We start from the raw sequence: 24,238 nt of genomic DNA, 5'->3' as shown, positions 1-24,238 counted from the left end.
GGGGGGAAAGGGAAACATCTGTTTTTAATTTTCACTAGAAAATCAACTAATAAATGCAGATGGCAACCTTCATAGTAGTGACTGATTCAGGCAGAAGTCATCAGTGGACCCAAAGTCTGGTGGATAGAGGTTTGTTTGATGAGGAACAGAATACTGGCACAGTCTTGAAGATCGTCCCACAAAAAGAGTTACCAATTACAAAAGGAAAAATGATGACTTTATGACAGACATGAATTAACAAGGTATTAAGGTTAAGTGTTCAAAGTTAAATATCAATGTATGTCTCCTCGTAATACTCTAAGAATAGTATATCATTTCTATGATATTCCTGCCAACAATGCATTCAGTATGGCCATGAGCAATCACTGGATGGACCAAAGTTAAGTTTTATTATAGCAGAATAAAAAACGTCAAGGTCATAAAAGACAGAGAAATATTGAGGAACTATTTCAAACTGATGGAGACTAGAGACATGATAATTAAATGCAATGTGTGATCCTGGATTGAACCATGGACCAAGAAGTAAAGAGAGACAATGCTGGGACAGTTGAAAATTTTGAATGGCATCTGGGGATCTGAAGGTAGTGTTGTATCATGTTGACTTCCAGATTTGGTGGTTACATAAGAGACTGTCCATGTTTTGGTAAATACACACTAAATTATTTAGGAGTGATGGGCATTATGTCTGCAACTTGCTCTCAAATGGTTCAGAAAAAGTTTAATGAGATTAGAAATGGTGTATTCCTCTCAAATGACTGAAAGCAGTAATAAAAATAAGAGACCAGAAATGAGATAATCAGATCTCATTTGCTGAAATTTGAGAATCCAGTAAGATATATCACAAAGAGGAAAAGGATCAAAGATGATGTCAAGATTCTGTCTTTGGGCATCTGGAAAGGAAGGCCTCACTGAGCCCACTACAGTGAGCCAAATACATGATATTGCAGGCTCATCTTATCTTATATCTTATATAATAAAAGGGTAATATGCAAATCGACCAAATGGCGGAACAACTGGTCGCTATGACACACTGACCACCAGGGGGCAGACGCTCAACGCAGGAGCTGCCCACTGGTGGTCAGTGTGCTCCCACAGGGGGAGCGCCGCTCAGCCAGAATTGAGCTGACGGTTGATGAGCGCAGTGGTCCACTTCCGTGGCAGCGCTAAGGATGTCTGACTGCAGCTTAGGCCCAACATCCCCCAAGGGCTCCCTGACTGTGAAAGGGCGCAGGTTGGGCTGAGAAACCACCCTCCCATCCTCCCCAGTGCACGAATATCGTGCACCAGGCCTCTAGTCTTGTATATACACATAGTATATATGTAGTACAATGTTAAAATTTGGTTGAAGGTCATGTGTGGGAACAGGGTTTATAGGAAATCTCTGTACCTTCTCCTCAACTTTGCTGTAAACCTAAAAATGCTTTAAAAAAGTAGTCTTATTTAAAAAAATTTTAAGTTGCAATAATAGGTCAAGAAAAAATTAATTGGTTGAAGGGAATTTGGAGGCTTTTTATACTGTTTTTGCAACTTTTCTGTAGGTTTGAAATTATTTTAAAATAAATTAATTTTTAAAAGTCAGTAAGAACTTATGATGACCTTGGTGCAAAATGCCTGGCTTACTACAGGTACTAAAAAAAATTATTTGGCCTTTCCTTCCCAGCTGCTCAAATGAAAAAATCTTAAAGTCATCATCACTCTTTTCCTCTTTCCCCTACATCCAAATGGACTCTCAGTTCTAGAAAAACTACCTAATAAGTTTTCAGTTTTTCAAATCCAATTTTTATTTCCACATCTCTCCATTTCCAGTTCTTACTATCTCTCACCTAGACCACAGCAAGAGCATCCTCACTGGTCTCTCTGCTCCAATTTTAACCTTATCTTTGCACCATCCTTACATCCTTGCATCATTATCTAAAAAATGGAGTTCCTTTTCAAAACTTAATCTAATGTTATCGTTCTTTTAATAAGTACCTATAATTGCTCCCCAATGTAAATGTTGATTTTCTAAGAGGAAAATTAAACATGTGTGAAGGCACTAGCAATGCAGAAGCACCAAAAAGCTCGCTCTCTCTCTCTCTCTCTCTCTCTCTCTCTCTCTCTCTCTCTCTCTCTCTCACACACACACACACACACACACACCATTGAAGTAGTAATTACTGGGGGTGGGTGGGATGGATGGACTTGACATCTTTTATGCTTATTTTAGGATTTAGTACTGGTTTTATTTTTTATTACACAGTGGGAATGGCAGGGATGAGTAGGTATCATAAACTTTCCAATACTTATAGCCTCTAAAACAGTGCTTTTACCAATCCTTTGCCCAACTTGGCATCAAAGAAAAAATGCTTTCAGCACACTGGGACAAGCAAAGGAGATGATTCAAGGTCAAAAGAAACCATCTGGGGGGGCTCCAATATGCCCAGTCCCTTAGACTGACAGGCATCTTGCTCTTAGCATTAATGGTAAACCATTCATGGCCTACCAGCTAGTTGGAAAGCTCTGTTCTAAAGGTCTTAATATGATCCCACTCATCACCCAAACAAGGAGCCTCACAACCTTTCCTCTCCTACCATAGTTAACACACACATACATGCACACAGATTCACACACAAAATCAGATACCAATACCCATCCCACAGACAGAGACAGACATGTACAAGAAAACTTGCATTTCTCCACACTATGCATCCTTTTATACTTCTGACTTTTTGTACATGCTGTTCTCTCTATCCAGATCAAGTCCAACTCATCCTCCAAGACACTGCTCAAATGCTACTGCTGCTTCCCCCACATCTTATTACACCTGTCACTCTGAATTGTAATTGTTTGTTGACATGTGTTACCACCTAGAATTTGAGCTCAAGGGCAAAATCATGTTTATCATTGATCCCTATAATAGACATTCAAATGTTTAATTAACATGCTATATAATAAAAGCCTAATATGCTAAGTGTCTGGTCGGCCATTCAACCAATCAAAGCATAATATGCTAATGATATGCTAAGGCTGCTCAACCACTCGCTATGACGTGCACTGACCACCAGGGGGAAGACAGTCAACCAGTCACTATGACATGCACTGACCACCTGGGGGCATACGCTCTGACTGGTAGGTTATCTTGCTGCTGAGGTCTGGCCCATCAGGACTGAGCAAGACGGGCCAGACAGGCCCTGGAGCTCTCCCATGGACCCTCCCTGGCTGGCCAACCTCCCGCTTCCCTTTCCAGCCCTAATCATGCACTGGTGGGGTCCCTTGGCCTGGCCGGCCCCCTCTCCCAATCCGGGCTGAGGATCCCCCCCCCCTCCCCAGTGCATGAATTTCGTGCATCGGGCCTCGAGTTATATATAAATGTTCACTACATAATTCACCAATAAGCCAAATATTTTACTTTCTTTTTTTTTTTTTAATCCTCACCCAAGGACATGCTTTTTTATTGATTTGAGAGAGAGAGGAAGGGAAAGAGAGAGAGAGAGAAAAAACATCAATTTGAGAGTGAAACATTCACTGATTGCCTCTCTCATGCACCTGGCCTGGGGAATCAAACCTGGAACTTGGGTATGTGCCCTGACCAGGAATGAAACTCGTGACCTTTCTGTGATGGGACGATGCTCTAACTGAGCCACACAGGCAAGGGCAACCAATTTTTCAGAATACATTAATTAAAACAATGAGGTACAATTTTACAACCAAATTAGCATTAGCATTTTTCCAAAGCAAGAACACCCATTGTTTTATAAAAGAAATATTTGTCATAGAAATATTCATACCACTGGACCCCTTTCCCAGTCCTAGGGTTTTAGACTGAGGAAACAAACAAGCACAAATATATTCAATGCAGATTATAACATTGGAAGCTTTAGAAATAACCAAAATGTTTAACAAAAGGTAAATGACTAAATCAATCACCTGATCAATAAATCATGTGAAATGTCGAAGCAACTGTTCAAGTTATGACAATGGGAACGGAAAAATGAGAAGAAATGTTATCTGCTACTCTACTGATCTCTTTTATTTTTAAAAAAATAGTGCCAGATGTTTTATATAGAGTACCTTAATCCTCACAACAATTCAAGGCCAAGTATTATCCTAATTTCATAGTTAAGGAAGTAAGCTCAGAGGTTATATAATTTGCCCAAGGATTTTGAGACCAGATTCCAACCCAGATCTAACTCCAAAGTGTGTCAGCTTTTCCCTACATTACATTGCCCCTGATATATAATATTTCCAGTATATTAAACTCAAATTATATCTCTACCACACACCTTTATTTTTAAAAATATGGACAACTGCCTGGAAGGAAACAAAAACATCTATTAGAGTGGTGATTAAGGGTGAATGTTGTTACACTAATTATCCTTTTTAAAAATTAGCAACTTTTTAAAGCAGAATTGATAAACAATAGACTAAACTCATGAGGCAAAACAAAAGAAACAATCCCCAATTTTAATTTTTTTACATTTTCATTAAAGACAGAGTAGGTAACATAAAAACTTAAGAAGGATGTACTCAATTGAAATATCTAAACAATCACATATTAACCCCAAGGTGCTTATTACCAGGATTCAAAATCTAGTCATTATGACTGGATTAAACAGCATTCTTCCAGAAAAAGGTGAATTTTGAGGAATACTTGAAGAGAAGACATATGGATTGGAGACAGGTAGGAATGTTTAAACTGAGGAATCAAGGGCAAAGGAAAAAACAAAAATGTTTTCTTTTTAAGCAAGAAGGAGAAACAGGGTGAGATGAAGTTGGTGGAAAGCCTTCAAGGCCAAGCAGATAAGTTTGGGATTAATCTGATAAGCAACAGAGAACTATACCATATTCTTAAATGGGAAGGTAGCATGCTGAAATATGGTCTTTAAAGATCCAAACTTTGTTCCAAGGTACTGCCTTTGGTTACACAGTGTTTCACCAAACAACTGGGGATGGAGAGGAATAATCCATTATCTTTTATACGTACTCTGGTAAAAAAGAGAAACTGACTAAACAATAAAAATCCATAATAATAAAACCATAATATGCTAATTAGACCAGACATCATTCCGGCCAACCTTCTTCATGAAGCCAGGGCTGTGAGGGAAGCCCAGGTCCCAGGTGCCTGCCTGTGGCTGGAGGGAAGCCCAGGTCCCAGGTGCCAGAGGGAAGCTGGTGCCGGCAGCCGGGGGAAGGAAGGCCTACTCTTGCATGAATTTCGTGCATAGGGCCTCTAGTCTTTATATAATGGGTGAGTATATTGGGGAGGAAGGACTTTCAGATATGTTTGTGAATATTAAATGCCACTGTACATTTTAATAAGAATCATACTCCCTCTGTCCCATAATAATAGTAGCAAGTGAATATTTAAACGGGAATTATTGGCGAATGCAGCTGTAAGTTATGTTGTAGCGCAAAATTATGAAACCTTCGATCAAAATCAATGTTTCATGACATCTGTCATTTGTTTTGACACATCTTTCAATTTTTAGGTTAATCTAATTATTACGAATTATAACTATTTTTCTAATTTTATCCGCTGATCGAAATCAATTGTTTTATTTCTGTTGAATATCAACCCATTGTAAAAGATGAAAAAGTTTTCAAGCAAAGATCGAGTTGCAATTGTCCAGTTATTGATGCATCAATAGAAAAAGGAAAAGTTGCAGAAAGGTGCAATTACGTTAGCTGCAAAACAATTTAAGTGCAACAGAATGACCATATCAAGGATTTGGAAACGTGTTTCCGAAAATAATTGTCAAGGAGAATCTTATGCTAATGTTGATTCTTTGAAAAAACAAAACTGTGGACGTAAATGCAAAGATTATGGAGAAAAATTTAAAAAACTTAGACATATTCCTCTTAGCAGAAGAGGCACCATATTAGCCTTTGATAATATTTCTCCCGAAATACTGGATAATACGTTTCTGTCACTTCAACAAGTTATGCTGGAAGCAATGAAGAACGACGGCTCCAATAACTTTTAAGCTCACGCAGACAGGGAAAGCAAAGCTTTGCAGCCAAGGGATCCTACCTACAAGTTTAAAATGCAGTAACGAAATTGTTGAAAAATCCAGAAACTATCTGAACACTCAAAATAAAAATTAGGAGTACTATTTTTAATTTATTGTTTAATTTAATCTACTTTTTTGATAATAAATGTTGCATTCTATATTTATTTTCTTTTGCTACTATTATTATGGGACAAATTACATTCATCAACTGCTACTATCATTATGGGACAGAGGAAGTATAAGTTTAGAGCAAGAAGGATGCTGGAGATAACCTTTTAGTGATCACCTCTTCATTTTCAAAATGAATTAAATTGATGCTCAAGAACTAAATAACTTGCCTAATGTCATATACAGCTAAAAGATTCAATATTAAAAAATTAAAACTCAGATTTTCTAGGCAGTAAGATCTAAAGCTGTGCTGTCCAATATTGTAGCTACTAGCAACATCTGGTTATTTAAATTTAAACTGGTTTAAATTAAATACAAATGTTTTAAATTTATAATTGATTTTTAGAGAGACTAAGGGGGAGAGAGACAGACAGACAGACAGACAGACATTGATTTGTTGTTCCACTTATTTATGCATTCACTGGTTGACTCTTTTATGTGCCCTGATCCGGATCGCAACCCTGGTGTATCAGACATCACTCTAACCAACTGAGCTGCCCTGCCAGGGCCAAAATTAAATACAATTTTAAATTCAGTTCCTCAGGCACAATAGTCACATTTTTGAGTGTTCCATACTGCACATGGCTACCACATCTGACAGTGCAGAAAAAAGAATAACGTCGTTTAGTTTAATGCTGTTTTGTTGATGAGATGCCTTAAGAACTTTACCCGTTTTTATATCAGTTCGCCTATGGTAAAATTGGTTTCATTATACATCATTTTCCTTAAAGTCACAGAAGCAATCTATGACTTTAAGTGAGGACTTAGACTTACTGTACTTCCATCACTGCAGAAAGTTCACCTGGCACCATGATCTAAAGAATAAGCTTCAGAGCCAGACAGACCTAATTTGAATCCTACTTACTAGCAGTGTGATCCTAGACAAATTAATTTCTTCTTGCCCTGATTTGGGGAGGAGAAGGGAAAAGCAGGAGATTATTAATACCTTCCTCACAAAGTGTACTTGAAGATTATGTGGGATAACACGAAAAGCCCCTTTATACTGTCTGGCACATAAAAGACAATAAACACTTCCCTTCTGGATCCTTTTTTCCCCCTACTCCTCAATATAACCCTCCTTGTTAAAAGATACAAACACAACAACTCACCCAAATTAGTATCTTCCTTCCCTTCAAGATAATCCACAGTACCTAATTTTCTTCTGTTCCTGCCAATTTCTTCAAATACTTGCATCTCTCTTCCAGTGCTTCTATTTAGGAATAATGAAATTAAGAATGAATGTAGAGGGAAATGCCTCTAATAAAGTGGAAGAGAATGGAATAAATTGCCCCTCTGTTTTCCATCCTATTTTAAATATCACTATACTGACTGATCATACAAAGGAAAATATATTACACTGTTCATAAGTAATGTAATTCTACACCAATAAAGTCGATTCTACAACATTTCTACTTCGCACCATCTGTACTAATAACTGGATGTTAAATGAAGAAATAACACTTTCCCCCTACAGTACTACTTTCCGGGAGGGGGAAAGGATCTCCAGAATGCTAAACCAGTATTCAAGGCTTCACAGCTTAATCTAGTGAACTGACAAATTTAACAAAACTAGACTACAGCATATAAAAAACTTTACAACATGCATGTTATTAACCCAGAAAAACAACAAAATTCAACTCAGTTTATAACCAGTAAATTTCTGCCAATACTATATTTTATTTAGAGGGAACAATTCATATTTAGCTAAAGTCACATAACTTGCCGTTTCTAATGAGATTACCAATTTTATATTCCTAATAACATAAAGAATTAAAGCAGAACTTTTAAACATATGTCTTAACTTCCACCAAATTTCCACCAAACTTCTACCAAACAAAATTTCTACATATTTTTTAAAACTTTGTTATTTAAAACTGACCATATTAACTCTCAGAGGGGGAAAAAAAAGTCCTCTCAACAAAAGTCAGTAACAGCATCGCCTTGAAATTATCTGGCAGTCTCTTATCTTGCTCCTTAAAGATTACTAAAAACCACTGATCCCTTATAGAATTTAGAATGTCATAAATAGGAAGTAGATAGCACCGCATACTGTACTGTCCTTTACAGCTCAAATTATGTTTAGTAGACAAAACTAAAAGATGTTTAATATACAAATCACAGAGTTTAATAATCCATGGGGGTTCACACATATTTAAGAAAATTATTTAGGTTTTTATTACTATCCCACATAAGGTATTTTATACATTAAGAGGAAAAAAAGGCTTCTATGCCTGAAGTTATACAACCTGTGTAAGAGTCTACAGTTTTTTTTAAATCCTTCAATAATAATGAAGTGTACATTGGTCACGGTAGAATAGTTCCAATGAATTTTCCTGAGGCTGCATTCTGAATACATCTGACCCAGAAAGTATTTTTAGCAAGTGTGTTCAATCAATGCTGGTTTTATGCCTAGCCTAAATTAGAAATTGGGTGTCACAAATTTAAAGTAACAAAGTTACTAGGAACATTTGAAGATATTCAATTAGAACACAAGAAAAAAGTCTGAAACAATTCAATACCTACAAGCTAAGCAGGTTAGAAAATAAGCAATAAGGAAGGCATATGCTCATTCATTGCTGCTTTTGAGGAACCTGTGATTTTTCTATCTTAATAAACTTTAAACTACTCGATATTATTTACAAACTACAAAATAGTGGCTCCTTGTGTTTTCAAAATCTTTTGCCAAATGTTTAAAATAGATGAGCTAAATAACAAATATCCCCATGTACAAAAACAAAAACATGTTTCTCTTCTTATAAACCACTCAAGATCATATTATGGGACCACACATATGTTTCAGTGCAAAAACAGTAACAAAGATATGTGTGCCATTAAAAAAAAAGAAGAAAGAGAGTTTTTTGTGGTAAATTGGAGCACGAATTTATTCTGACCAAAAATGGTGGGGTCCACAAAATGATTGCACTCTTTTATTACGAGTTAGTAAAGACATTCTGTACAAATACACAAACATTTGCTTATAAAGTCTTTTTTTAAATTTATAGGTTGAATTTATATTCATCAAATTCAAGATGTAACTGATATACCTATCTACCTCCCATTAAGCACACTTTGGGCTCTGAATAATCATTTATTTTAAGGTTGTCTCCTCCCCGCTTTAAAAAAAAAAAAAAAAAAGAATAATTTTTTCTCAGGCTCCTTAAGGATCCAAAATCAGGATTTAAAAAAAAAAAAAAAAAGAATAATTTTTTCTCAGGCTCCTTAAGGATCCAAAATCAGGATTTAAAAAAAAAAAAAAAAAAAAAAAAAAGGCCAGTCTTCCTTTCTACTTAAACCGTCTTTTACAAGAAGAATACATTGGTTTTCCGGGGTCCCTCCACCCCCAAACATGTTTTAAACTGCATTGTTTTAACTGGGTCTAAAATCTGGTCACATAAATCTATTAGCATTCAAATTTCCTGATTCGAAAAGCAGTTGGCATAGTATATATGTACAGGGTCTCCTAGAACAAGGGCTTGAAAATCCTACAGATGGTCCTGGTGCAGATCGCAGTGGTGCCCCTAAATAATGCAACCCCAATCCCATCCTAAGTTTCTCAGAAACATGCAAACATTATCTGCTCAATTGTAAGCTGTTCCATTTTAAGGAACCGCTGCGAAATGCATCGGCACGTCTCTTTAGCTACATCTCAACTTCCCCCCCCCCCCCCCAACTACAGATTCTTAAATGCAAGTATATACCGGTAGGATCATGAAACTTACAAACTTCAACCGTAGGGAGTCCGTCTATGCAGCCTGCAAGCCGCGCTCATGTGAGCCAATCAAAAAAATAAAATAAAATAAAAGGGGGCCTCCTATCAGCGCTGTAAAACTCAGAAGATTCTAAAACCTTCCTTGGAGTTTGGGTCCCGTGGCGCACCCATCCCATCCCTTGTTCCGCTCACCTGTCACAGATCTCAACTCTTACCCCGGGGGCCGAGAGCAGAGGTACCTACCGGAAGGAGGGCTGCATGCTGCGGGGGGCCGGGGGCCCCCTTTCCCCTGCCTTTTAAATTAACCTGGCACCTCGGGATGGCCCTACCTGGCTCGCTTCCCAAGAGCCACACTCGCCCCAGGTAACAGCCTCGCGCACGACACCCGAGAGCCTCTTACCTTCGAGTCACAGCCGCGTCCTCCCGGCTGGAGAAAAGCCTCGCGGCCCGGCGGCGGGGAGAAGCGCGTCCGCGCGCCGCGCCGGGGGCTCCCTCAGCGCCCCCCCAGCACCCGCCGCCGCAGCGGCCGCGCCAGGGCCGGGAGCGGCCGGCACCACCTCATCCTGCGGGGCTGCCGCGCGCGGGCCGGCGCCGCCGGGAGACCGGAGTGCGCGCTCCCACCTCCCTGCGGGGATGACCTAATCCGCACCCCCCAAAAGTGCCGTGGGGGAGGGGAGCCCCGGGAGGGGCCCGGCCCCCAACCGCCGACCCTCGGCCAAAGCCAAGTTTCTCCCCTCCCCGGCTCAGGCCCGAGTTCCACCCCGGGGACCCAGGCGTCCTGGGAGAACAATGGGGGGCCGTAAGGAGCGGAAAAGCGCGCGGCGCGGCGTGAGCGAGCGGGTACTCTCGGGCTGCGCTACTGAGTGCGAATGCGAGAGGCGCTCGGTCTCCCGCCTCCCTCGCCTCCTCCCCCTCTTCCTCCTCCCAGGTCTCCTCCTCCTCCCTCAAGCACACTCCGTCTCCCGGGCCACAGCATAGCAACCGAACATGGCGGCTGCGCAGACGCCGCCAGTCAGCGCCCCGGAGCAGCGGCCGCAGCGGCACCAGGCGATCTCGCGAGAGGTGAGGCCAAACGCCTTTCCCGCTAGTGCAGGAGGGAGCGGTGGCACAGCCAGTGCGCCGGCGGACACGCAGGTGCGAAGGAGGCCGGACCTGTGAGGGCGGGGAGGGTGCTTGGAGGAGGGGGCGGGGCGCTGTGGCTCCGCCCCTTGGCCCCGCAGCGATTGGTTATTAAAACATCGACAACCCCCCCCCCGCCCCCACGCTGTGCCTACTGACCTAGGGGACCGACCGGTCGGAGGGGCTCGAAACCCAAGTTTTAAAGGGGAAAATCAGACCTTTTGGGCCAGGTCTTCACAACTTACGTGCTAACAGAGAATATAGGTTTAGTATGCAGTTTAGAATCATTTCCTATCCTAAATATAGTCTCTAAAACAAAGAATAAACGTTCATTTATGAAACATGTTTGGGTGTCTTCTATGTGACAGGATGGTGTGCTTTTAAAAAAATGAATTAATTAACTCCAGTAACACATATGAATTTGGTGTTATCTCTCCAGGATTTTTTCCCAGGTGCATTCGAATATTTTATTGAAAATACAAACATCGGTGATAAGACAGATGCAGATACCTACGAGCTAGGTGATCTCAGCTGAAATGCTGCGAGGAGAGATTTGGGAACCTTCACACTTCTTTGCATTCATTTCTTTTGTCAGTGCACTTGTCGGTAGCCTGTCGCCTTTTGCTCGTCCTGCTCTTAGCTTCAGCTCCTCACCAGAGCTAGCCTTCCTACAAGCATTCTTTCAACACGCTCCTTCAAAGCCAACACAATGCCTGTTTAGTAATCAGCTGTGGTTTTCTCAAGATAAAATCGTGCAAATTGATACAAATCTGTGAAAGACAGTGATTACTATTGACCCTCTTCTCCCTCGCACCTCCCTTCAGTTTTTCCATTTTAAAAAGACAACTTGTCAGTCCATATTTTTCCTGCTTTATCTTTTCTCACTTTCCTTCCCAGAGCTTAGTTCCAGCCTGCGCTCATTCATTCTTCCTTAAATATGCTTTTCTTGCTCTCGCTCTGTTTTCTATACCTTTGTTCATACTATTCCCTCCACTAAAATGCTTTTCACTTCATCTCCACCTGTCAACATGAAATCATCAGGTTACATAGGACTTCCAGCAGAAGCAAAAAGCAATTTCTTCCTCCTTTCACATTGACAGTTCTAGGTTTGTACCTCCTTTTTCTTGTGGTGCACATGATACTTATCTCTGTGTGACTCATCTCCATTACTACATAGTAAGATACTTGAGGGCAAGGACCTTGTCTTAGTTATCTTTCTATCCCCTATAATGCCTGATGACACTGCCGGATGCCAAAAATATTTGTTGACATAATGATATGCTTAAATCTCTAATTGGTGGGGTTTCAGGAAGGTACCTGGGACAGAGCAGGCTCTTTCTGAGGTTGGTTGCTGTGTCTCTGGGTGGTCCTGGTCTGGTCTAGATATGTCCTTGTTGATGCCTTGTAGAGCCTTGTAGCTAGCCCCCCAACTAATCTTCCATCTGCAGACCTTCCCTCTCCAGCCCATTCCTCCCACCCCCACCCCTAAATCACTGTGACCTTTTATACAAATGTGAATCTGAGTTATAATATAAATAGAGCTGTAGTCTCAACAACCTTTGTTTTGGGAAACTCCACAGGGTGAACCGTTTAGATAAATAAATGTAATTCTCATATCCGTTTCCTATTCTTTAGGAAAACTGTGAAGTCAGCTTTTAAAACTTGAGGTATAATTCACAAGTAAAAATTCACCCATTTCAAGTGTATCACTCAATGCTTTATAGTATATTTACAAAGTTGTGCAGCCACCACCATACCTATTTCCAGAACATTTTCATCGGGAAAATGAAATCCATACCTCTTAGCTGTCATTCTCCATCCCCGCCACCGCCTAGCTCCTGACAACCACTAATTTACCTTTTGTCTCTATGGACTTGCTTACTCTGGACATTTTATATAAATGAAATTATATCTATTGCAAATCATCTATGTAAATTTTGCTCTTATTTTAAATTATAATTTTAAAAATTAATGTATGCCTATTCTGGATCATTTTGATGACCACCTTATAATCAGTCAAATACTGCCACTTGATTTTGTATTTGGCACCAAAAACTATAACTTTAATTTCCTTGAGCTAATGAGAAAAGAATATTCTTGTGGAGATGACAAGTGCTCTGGCTAAGTGAAGGTCAAGTGTCCTCATGGCACATTGTACAAAAGTTTCACAGAAATTCAAACAGAGAAGAAAATTGGGATAACTAAGTTGATTATGAGCATGCTTTTAAAAGCCTGTACAATAGCAGTGAGTTCCATATTTTCATTGCAAAGGAAGATTTAATTTCAGCAAAACAACATCATCAACTACATTACATAATAATGTTAATTGAATTTTTTAATTTGTCAATTTAATTTGCAATATTTTTTAGTTTTATAGAAGTACAATTGCTGTGAAAATAAGGACTTTATACATATCTTATGTTTACACTTAAATAGGAAACATAATTTAAATAGTTTAATTTCACATTCAAGAGTGAGCAAGACTTTTTTTTTTCTTAAGTGGCCTCAAACACTACTAGATATTGGCAAACACTGCTACTGACTGAACTTTTTCCCCCTGTCTGCAGCCTGCCTCTGGCTATGCTTTGGGAGAATAAGAGCAAGGTTGTGTCCACACTTGTAGGATGTTGGCAGGGAAAGGCTGGTGTTTCTACACTGTGTGGTTGACATTAGGACCTTTCCTAACCCTGGGTAGCTACAGCCAAGAGGGAATAGACATTTGTTTTCTACCCAGGCTTCCTGGGCCTTGGCAGTGAATTCTGGCAGCCACAGGCAGCAAAGGCAGCTTTGACCAGGCACAGTGGCTGACTGACCAGCCCCATTCCCCATGCCCCCACCCCCATCAGCAACTTGGGAGGATCCTTTGGAAGAAATGACTAACCCTTGGGTTACTGGGGATATCTAGGGAGAAGACCCCCAAGGGAAAGCTGGTCTCACCTTGCTAGAACTTAGAGTGTTGTGAATTTTAACATTAAAAAACACATGACTTAAAGTGACTTGAATTTTTTTCCTAAACTGGTGAGGTGGTATGTACAAGGTACACAGCCTTTCAAACACCTCTCTGACACATGACTTTAATTAGATATCCATCTGCCTTAGCTGCACAATTAAGGGGGAAATTTATCTTTGTACCTGTCTGGAATCTTCAGGCATAACTTAAAGCAAAGTAAAGCAAACAAATGTAAACAGTTTATACCTTTAAACAGGTGTCATACATTTTCCCAACAAGTTCAGAATTCTGTGGCTTAGGCTTCCTCTAATCGTTGAGCCAATTTATACCAGTATATACTTACTAGTATATATGTATTTACACACACACATATATATATATTTTAATTAGCTAGTATATATCTTCTGGTGCAGTTGGCCCAGATTTGCTCACTCTGTCAACATGGCCCCTCGCTCTTCTTGCCCTCTTCATTTGCTAACAATTCCTTCCTTCCTTCCTTCCTTCCTTCCTTCCTTCCTTCCTTCCTTCCTTCCTTCCTTCCTTCCTTCCTTCCTTCCTTCCTTCCTTCCTTCCTTCCTTCCTTCCTTCCTTCCTTCCTTCCCTTCCTTCCTGCCTTCCTGCCTTCCTGCCTTCCTGCCTTCCTGCCTTCCTTCCTTCCTGTAGCAGCAGAAGACCCAAATTAGCAATCCCTGGAATCAAGAATTATACAGAAAAATGTAAAAATTTTAAAATCAAAGACTTCTTCTTACTCCCAGTTTCACTCCCCAAAAGGTAAGCACTATTAGCAACTTCTTATATATACCTCCAGACTTTTATCCTATGTAAAATAAATGTATTTTTTCACTACATACAAGGGATTATACCACATATACTATATTTCACTTACAAATCTCCTTTACAGAGCACATATGTGTCATACTTTCTAAGGGTTGTACCATAATATATTTAATCTTCTATAATAAATGAGCATTTAGGCAATTTCCAGTTCTTTGCCATTACATGCAATGCCTGTAAAGAACATTTTCATCATAAAGCTTTGTACATGACTAAGAATGTATCTAAGATAAATTCCTGTAAAGGCAGTTGCTGGGTTGAAGTGTATGGGCACGTTTAATTTTGATAAATGTTGCCAAATCAACTACCAATTGCATCCACCAACTATGTGTAAGTTACTATCATCCACTTCTTCCTCATCATTTCTGGGTTTTATATCTTTCTCAATAAAAAAAAAACAAACGTATTTCTTCTAGTATTTTTAGATGATCTTTTAAATACTTAATCTTGACCCATCTGAAAATAATTCTGGTATAAAGTGATAGGGATCCAGCTTTATTACTTTTATTATTAACTATCCAGTTGTCCATTATTGAATAATTCATCACACACACACACACACACACACACACTGCTTTGCTAAATTGCTTTTATCAGATATTAAATTCTAATTTTTGATTTAGGAATTTTTTAGTTTATTCAGTAAATCTACTGCATCTCTGCATTTGTTTCCTATTGCTGCTATGACACATTACCACAACTGCAGTGGTTTAAAGCAGCACAAATTTATCCTATTACAGTTCTAGACGTAAGATAAGTCTCTTCCAGCTGCTAGAGGCCACCTGCATTACTTGGTTCATGGCCCGTCCTCTGTCTTCAAATCCAGCAGCCTAGAAAGTTCAAATTTCTGTCTTATCACCTTCTCTGTCTCCCATACCCTCTTGCCTTCCTCTTATAAGACCCTTGTGATTACAATGGTCCCATCCACAGAACCCACCATAATCTTCCCATTCAAGATCCTTAATTTAATCACATCTACAGAGTCTGTTTTGCCAGGCAAGCTAACACAGTCACATAATCACCCTGTGGGTGAGGGTGTGTACATTTTTGGAGGCCATTATTCTGTTCGCCACAGGCTCAAATACCAAGCTTTTTAGCTACTAGAGTTTCTAATAAGCTTTAGTATCTGAAAGAGTCAATTTCTCTTCATAACTTCCAAGATGAGCATGTTTTTAATGATATGAACTTAAAATGTGAGCCCATGATTGTGACTGAAATGTTAAATTACATCAACAGTGTATATGGTATGCCTAGTGTGGGATCAATATAGTATCTAAAAAAATTATCTGCAGATATGTGTCTATAATCTGTCTATATAAATAAATTCTTAGGACACTTATTATCCACCAACAAGGCACTGAACCTGTACCTAAGTCTTAATTTAAATATTATTACAAATTACTCATAAAATAAAACATGTTACTGCCCACTTATTATTTGCTAGATACCAGGAATACAGGTAAGAAGTGGCCCTTGCCCTCAAGGCAAGTATTTTTCATTCTTAGGTTGTGACTTATTAGTGGGTTATAATATCAATTTGGTGGATCATTACTAGTATTTTGAAAAAAAGAAATGAACTAGACTGGAAGATATCAGAGTTCATCACACAAAGTGAAGATTAAGATGCTAGTGGGAAACTTTAACTGTAGGCATATGTTTGTGTGTATGTAGGTTGTAATGTAAAATGTCTTTGAGAGCTTATGGCCTGAGGGAGAATTAATCCTTTATAATAAAAGCCTAATATGCAAATCAACCAAATGGTAGAATGACCAGTCGGCGGGGGCAGAGCTGGCGAGCAGGTGGCACCAGGCCAGCCAAGGCAGGTGCCAGCAGGCAGAAGGAGGAGATGGTGACTGGCAGCGGCCGCAGAGCGATAGGGACGGAGCTGTCCCTGATTGGCTCACCCATTGCCTCCCACAGAGGGAGGCCAAACTGCGGCTTGGGCCTGCTCCCCGTACCATCAGTCAGACATCCCTTGAGGGCTCCCAGACTGCAAGAGGGCACAGGCCAGGCTGAGGGATGCGACCACTCAGAGCATGAATTTTTGTGCACCAGGCCTCTAGTAAGTAAATAAACAATACAAATTAATACGAGAAGTGCTTTCATTGATTAAACTGTAAACTGCATGAGGGCAGGAACCATCATTATTTCACTTACCATTATTTCATCACAGCTTAACCTAATGTCTGATATGTAATCAACCCTTAGTTATTCTCAAATAAATGAGTGAACGAGGTGGGCCTAAGGTGCTAGGGCAGGGGTGGGCAACCTTTTTGTGAGTGTGTGCCAAAACCAGCAAAATCTCTGACTCAAAATTCTTTGAGAACATGTTACGCTTACTTGATATCTCTTAAGGTGTACGTATATGAAGAACCTTGAAGAAATAATAAAATTCATTTGAGCGACAAAAACACAGTATATGATGATGAAAAATACATTTACTTTTTAATGTATACATGTACACTGATAGTCCAACAGAAAACTTTATGACTCCGTTTGATATTATCAGTGGGACTTTTGCTGCTGCACTGATGACAGAGATTTTACATCAGGTTTACATTTCGTGACCTTCAGAGATTTGCACGAGCTACTACTTTCATCCGTCAGGCTACTCCTATTACAAGACTTAACAAAATTCATCACTGAAAACAAAGATTCACAAGTGTATGTAGATGAAACCAAAATACTGGTCGGATCTAGGAAGGCAGGGAGAGTTAAGGCAGAGGCATAGAAATAGCTCTTACCCTCTCTCATCAATCCATGTCTATGGTCTTTAAGATAACTTGTTATGTAAAATTATTTATTTATCTAAGATGCACCTACACTGAATTTATCTGAAAAATAAAAAAGTTGATATTAAGAAAAAAATTGTAAATGGAAGATTATAAGAGAGGGTTTCGTGTGCCAGCAAAAGTTACTGGCATGCCATGTTTGGCACGCGTGCCAGGGGTTGCCCACCCCTGTGCTAGGGAAAGCACTAGAGCAGTGGTTCTCAACCTTCTGGCCCTTTAAATACAGTTCCTCATGTTGTGACCCAACCATAAAATTATTTTCGTTGCTACTTCATAACTGCAATGTTGCTACTGTTATGAATTGTAATGTAAATATCTGATATGCAGGATGGTCTTAGGCGACCCCTGTGAAAGGGTCGTTCAACCGCCAAAGGGGTCGCGACCTACAGGTTGAGAACCACTGCATTAGAATGTGATAACCGTAGGGCATGTCTTCTTTTCTGTTTTTACAAGCATATCAGAATCTACACATGTAAATTAGCGCAGTCCTCCAGCTTAGTGATTTGGGGAAGCTATCTGTTTTTCCAACAACTTGACTATTTTTCAGATACTGTCAACTCCACCTCATCTTGTCTCTGGCACCCAGGTTCTTGTCTGGGAAAATGCTGTTCCTTTTAAGTACTCTGCCAACCCAATCCTTATTCTGAACACTGGTTGAAGCAGGACCTCCAACCCCACCAGCAGGAGTGAGCAGTTGGCTTAGTCAAGTGCCTTCTCTTGCCTGGCACTATGCCAGGATCTGGGTTTACAAGGTGAATATAACACAGCCCTGCGCCTAAGGACTTGCAGGCTAGTGGAGAAGTCGTTGATGGAGAAGCCTGTAACCTGTTCTCCCTCTCTTTGTAAGGGGTAAAATGTCCAAGTGTTCATGGAGCTGAGAGCAAGTACCAGGAGACCTATTTGAATGGGCACACACTCCAGTTCCTGATACACCTGTAAAGTTGTCCTGGAGCTCCTCTGGTTGTTGACAGTTTGGCTGAACTCCAACCCAAGAGAACCTGGGTAAATACTGTGAGTGTGGAGCAAGTCAAGTTTACCCCAATGGGCAGCCCCAGTGACTCTGTTTTATAGATCCTACAAAATGGAAGCAATGTGAAACTGCAGGTTTTGAAAGAGCAAAAACATTCAAGTGTCTTTGAAACAATTCCTTTATTTACAGATGATAGATTTAACTTCGGTCTGAATTATTTTGGTATTAATGACACACAACCAATTATGCCAGATCAATTTAGTGGATAAAAAGAGCTTTCAAATTATTGAGAATTTGTTGTTGTTGTTTTGTGGACATCTTATTGGCTTTATGCTAACACTAGAAGACCGGTGCACAACATTCATGCACTGGGGGGAGTGGGGGTTCCTCAGCCTGGCCTGCACCCTCTTGCAGTCCAGGACTCCTTGGGGGATGTCCCCTCAGGGAGCGGGCCTAAGCCGGCAGTTGGACATCCCCCAAGGGGGTCCTTAGTGCTGCTGCGGAGACAAGAGAAGCTCCCGCTGCTGCGCTTGCCAGCCATAAGCCTGGCTTCTAGCTGAGTGGCCACCAGGGGGAAGCTCCTGCATTGAGCATCTGCCCCCTGGTGGTCAGTGCACGTCATAGTGACCAGTCATTCTGCCATTTGGTCAATTTGCATATTAGCCTTTTATTAATAGGATTCTAGAAATAAGTACTTAGATTGTTGCATCCCAAAAATAATCTGTATCACATTTATGAGAAACTCTGCTGCATATAGCTGAAGCAAAGGCATTAATTTAAATGGTCTCCAGCCACAAAGAAGAGAGAAGGTTGCATAGTTGTTAAGTGTACACTGGGGCTGCCCTGCCAGGGTTCAAATCCCCTCTCTGACACTCACTATCTGTGTGATATTGGGCAAGCTTGCTTACTTGTCATGGGCTGAATTATGTACCCCCATAATTCATATGTTGAAGTCCTAATCTGTAGTGATTATTTGGAGATGAAGTCTTTAAATAAATTAGATTATGCCCTGGCCGGTATGGCTCAGTTGGTTAGAGCATCATCCTGTGCACCAGAGAATTGTGGGCTTGATTCCCTGTCAAGGCACATACCCAGGTTTTGGGTTTGATCCCTGTTTGGGAGGCAACCAATTGATGTTTCTCTCTCTCCTTCTCTCCTGCTCCCTTTCTCTCACTATAGAATCAATGAAACACATATCCTTTGGTGAAGATTTAAAAAAAAAAAGAAATGAGATAATTAAGGTGGACCCAAATAAAGTATGGCTGGTGTCCTTATAAGAAGAAATTTAGATACAGACACGCACAGAGAGAAAACCATGTAAACACACGACAAGGAGGTGGTCCTCTGGAAGCTAAGAGCGAGACCTCAGAAGAAAGCAAACTGCCAGCACTGTGACTCTGGACTTCCAGCCTCCAGAGCTTGGAGAAAATAAATTTGTGTTGTCTAAGCTGCCCAGTTAGTGGTACTTTGTATGGCAGCCCGAACAGAATAATACAAACTCAAACTCTCTGTGCTTGTTTCTCCATCCATAGACTGGGAATAATGCTTTACTTCAAAGGACTGAAGATCAAGGGAACTAGCAACATAAAGCACCCAGAGCCGTCCTGGGCCAGAATAAGACTGGTCCGTATTAGTAGCTGTTATCACTGATCAGACGCTTACCATGTGCCAAGCCTATTAAGTGCACTGCTGAATTGTTCACTTGCTAACTCCCTTATGAGCAAGTATTAGTATCCCCATTTTGCAGATAAGGAAACTTGAATTTAGAGGTTCCAACAAGCCTAATCACATTTAATATTGACCTTCCTATGGAGCTATAAACATCAAAAAGTGCTTATGCATAAATGCAAGCAACTCGAGTTAGTAAAGGTAAAACAGTGTGATGTCAGCAGCCAGCATGGAGAGAGCAGAAGCCAAGTAGAGAAAGGACAGGAATGAGAATCTACTGGTGGCCACCTTTGCATTTGTATGTCATGAACTCTGTGTTGGCGGCCAAGAAGAGCCATAGAAAGAGATGTGATTATCCGCATGCTTTATAAAGACCACAATAATGATAAAGTAGCATAGGCTGGGGGGTATGGGAAGCGTAATGGTGGGGAGACCAGTTTCAGACCCTCAAATAACCCAGAGTTAAAGTATTTCAGCCAAGGTGGAAATTGTTGATACAAAAGAGAACAGAGATGCTTGAGAGACTAAGTAGGCAGAAGCAAGATGACATAATCATTTGTTACATGATTCAGGTGGAACCCAGGTTTCTGGCTCAGCCAACTGGCTGGATGGGTAGTAGTGCCAGTCACCGAGACCAGGAGCACAACATTAGGGACTAGGTTTGACAGAGATCATGATGAATCCAGTTTAGAAGAAACTGAACTTGAGGTACCTGTGAGATTCTAGGTGGGACGATCCAAAAGTCAATTAAACATACAGGCCTGCAGCTTGGGCCTCCAGCATGCACGGGAGTTGGAGATTTGAGATGGCAGCACAGATTGTGAGGACAATATCTGGAGAGAGAAGTAAAGGAAAACATCCTGGGGAGTGAGACCCAACATTCGGGAACAGGCCCTTGTAGTAGACCAGTCAGGGTGAAGAGAGAATAGGGTGCCAGGCCTCAAAGGAGGAGAGCTTGTCAAGGCTGTCGGGGATTGATGGTGCCATGTGCCACAGAGCTGAGTGAGCTGTGGGAGGAAAAGTGTGCCAGGGGTTGGGAGTTTAATACTCATTCGTGACCTTTACCAGACAGTTTCAAGGAAGAGGTGGGGTGGAAGGCAGATGACAATGAATTGAAGAGGGAATGGGGAGTCCAGACAGAGTGAAGACAGGTCACAAGGAGCTTAGTTGTTTAAGGAAAGTGAGAGAAATAGACATGATCAAGGTAAGCTTTGGTTAGAATACAGTTCTCACAATGCTAGCTCATGGGATTCAAGTCCCCAGGGGAGTCAATTAATAGTCCCTTTCTAAAAATCATAGTTAATAAATGCTAACCCAAGGTAACCATTGGGTAAAGGAATAATCCATGCTTCACTAGCTCCCCCATGATTTTGGAGTGTCCTAAAGGATTGTGCTAGCTCCACTGATTGCCCACTCAACAGCTGTTGGCCTCCCTTTCTTGCTAAGAGGACTCAATTGTATGCCGTGGCAAATTGCCCAGCACATAGTATAAGCTGTGATTGTTCCAAGACAATTAATGCAATGCTGTTTCCCTTTGCCAGGAACTGGTCTGGGTGTGTGTATGACCCAGTCCTGGCCGATGGGAAATTTGCTGAGGGCTTCTAGAAAAGGTTGCTCCCTTGCCCCAAACCCACAATAGGAGACAAAAGTGGAGGAAGCCCTTTTTTTCACCCCTCACCTTCCATTCTGTTTAGGACAAACATATTTATAAGGAAGTCCAACAAAGTTCTGATTTTGCCAAAAGTAATTTCTTTGAAGCAGACATAGAAAAATAAAATTTTAATTTCAAAAATCAAATTAGATGTTCCTGCTTTGCACATATCCTAAGCAGACTTGTAATTAGTTTATTAGACAACCAAACACTGACCTTGAGCAAATTATTTGACTTGTATGAGCCTCAGTGTCCTCACTGGGATCCTGGAGAATAGCTACAGCCTATGGTGAGAACTAAGACAGCATGTGTAAAACGCCCAGTATATAAACGATGTGCCTGGTCCTATTTTCACGTGCGTTAGTTATTTGCACATCCCCTCACCCTCAACTCCTACACCCTCTCAGGAGAAACTAGGAGTGGCCATGGGCAAATTGCTGAGAGCCAAGCCCCTCCCTAGGGGCCTCTGGGAGACCTGGATCCTACCCTTCACAGCTCCCGGTCACCCACTGGCCGCCAGTTCCATGGCAGTTTTCTTCCAGGTCACACACAGCCTGCTGACTTCCTCCTGTGGCCTGCCCGGCTGACCACATCCCCACACTGTCCTGGGCTATTAGCCTGTTGAGCCCACAGACAGTGCCCAGGCCTTGTACCCCTCCCTCACCAGACCTGTGGCAGCCCGATTTCCCCAGCTTATGACCCTGCCCACTACCCAGGTGGCCAATTTTCCTTTGCCTCACTCTGGGCTTGTATTACAGCAGGTGCCAGGGAGCCACCCCACTTCTGACCAATAAGCCACAGAATAAACCCTGTGGCCAGAGAGCAACATCAACTGAACCCATCCTCTGGACCAGTTTGATATTCCCTGGTGGCAAGACAACAGGCTGTCTCTGTCCATCTGTCTCTGTCTTTCATCCTCAGCTTGGAAAGACAGTGCTGAGTAGTGAGGAGAATGTGCACTTTGAGTGAAGACAATTATGCAAATCCCAGCTTCAGTTCCACCAAGCTCTTTACCTTTTTAAATCATAACGATAATAATAGTAACTAATATTTATTGAGTGTTTATTTCTCTGCTAAACACTTTACAGTGTATGGGGTGTCCCAAAAATATATATGCACTTTGAATAATTTTAAAGGAAGTGTTTATTAAAATACATTTTATTTTCAAAAGGTAATAGAATCAGCTGTTACACTGTGTAAACATTTTTGGGGACACTCTATATTATATCAATTCTCTCCGTTATTATTTTGGGGTGATTTTATTATTCCCCCATTTTACAGATGAGGAGCCTGAGACATAGAGAGTTAAGTAACTTGCCAAAAGTCAGAAGGAGTGGATAGAGGAGTTAGATCTACTTGATTCTGGAGGCCAGACTCTTTGGGACTCAACTTCCTTATCTGAGCAATATGCACCGATCAAGAATTAGATATATAACTCCTATATGGTCCCTAATAGATGCCTGGAGATGCTAGTTCCCATCCGGCTCTCCTCCTTGCTAACGGAATCAACACAGAACATGTGCTCTCAATAAAGATTTGTCCCCGAGGCAGACATTCCCTCAGATGAACTGATTTGCAGGAATTGCTGTGGTTGCTTTTGGGGATCCTTCATCAGCCCTTTTGAAGGAGTTCTTGCAGATGTCAGTCCCTTTTCAGTTCAGCACAGGGACACACGGAAGCACCATAGGCTGTTTTTACATCCTAGCACTCTGACAACCTTCAACACCAACCTATTCTCCACCTCTCCAGGCATCAACTGGGTGTCCTGCTATGTAACTCAATTCTGACACTACCTACCTTACGTTACTGTCAGACCCCCCAGATTACAGACTCAGTCCCATAAGACTCCCCCAACTTCAGACACCAGTTGCAAGTCACCCGCCTTCTACAACTGGCTATAAGTAGGGGGTTTCCACGACTTCATATCCTCGGGTTTAAAAATTTGCTAGAATGGCTCGCAACTCAGGAAGACAGTTCACCTACTATTACTGGCTTATTTAAAGGTTACGACTCAGGAACAGCCGAATGAAGAGATGCATAGGACAAGGTATGGTGTGGGGGGTTTTATGGAGGTCTCATTTCGTAGGCCTGATTGGCTAAGTCATTGACCAATGGTGATTAACTGACTCTCCAGCCCTTCTCTCCTCCCCAGAGACCCAGGGGTGGGGCCGGGAGTTCCAACCCTCTAATCACAAGGTTGGTCTTTCAGGGCCCATCCTGAAGCTAACTAGAGGTTTGTCACTCCAGAGTCATCTTAGTAGTGTACCAAAGGCATCCTCACCACTCAGGAGATTTCAAGGACTTTAGAAGCTCTTGTGCCAGGAACTGGGGACAAAGACCAAATATATATTTATTATATTTCAACATCGCACAGCAACCCTGCTGCT

General features: G+C 41.2%; 1 protein-coding gene across 3 annotated transcripts in view; it reads right to left on the bottom strand.

Moving 5' to 3' along the window:
• PTPN4 (protein tyrosine phosphatase non-receptor type 4) overlaps positions 1–10,810 on the bottom strand; it is a 239,265-nt gene extending 228,455 nt beyond the window's left edge. Inside the window, exons 1-2 of one of the 3 annotated variants that reach the window (XM_036319444.1) lie at positions 10,268–10,810; positions 7,268–7,368 (exon numbers count right to left, since the gene is read on the bottom strand). In XM_036319444.1, coding sequence (XP_036175337.1) covers positions 7,268–7,352 — 85 coding nt within the window. In that variant the 5' untranslated portion in view covers positions 7,353–7,368; positions 10,268–10,810. Of the gene's footprint in view, positions 1–7,267; positions 7,369–10,267 lie in introns of those variants that run through there. The other 2 variants (XM_036319448.1, XM_036319446.1) reach the window with 2 other exon arrangements.
• Between the last annotated feature and the right edge of the window lie 13,428 nt (positions 10,811–24,238).

This window comes from Myotis myotis, unplaced genomic scaffold, assembly GCF_014108235.1.
Source record: "Myotis myotis isolate mMyoMyo1 unplaced genomic scaffold, mMyoMyo1.p scaffold_m19_p_8, whole genome shotgun sequence".
NCBI lineage: Eukaryota > Metazoa > Chordata > Mammalia > Chiroptera > Vespertilionidae > Myotis > Myotis myotis.
The sequence above is the reverse complement of the archived record's forward strand: the minus strand, read 5'-3'. Positions and strand labels throughout refer to the sequence as shown.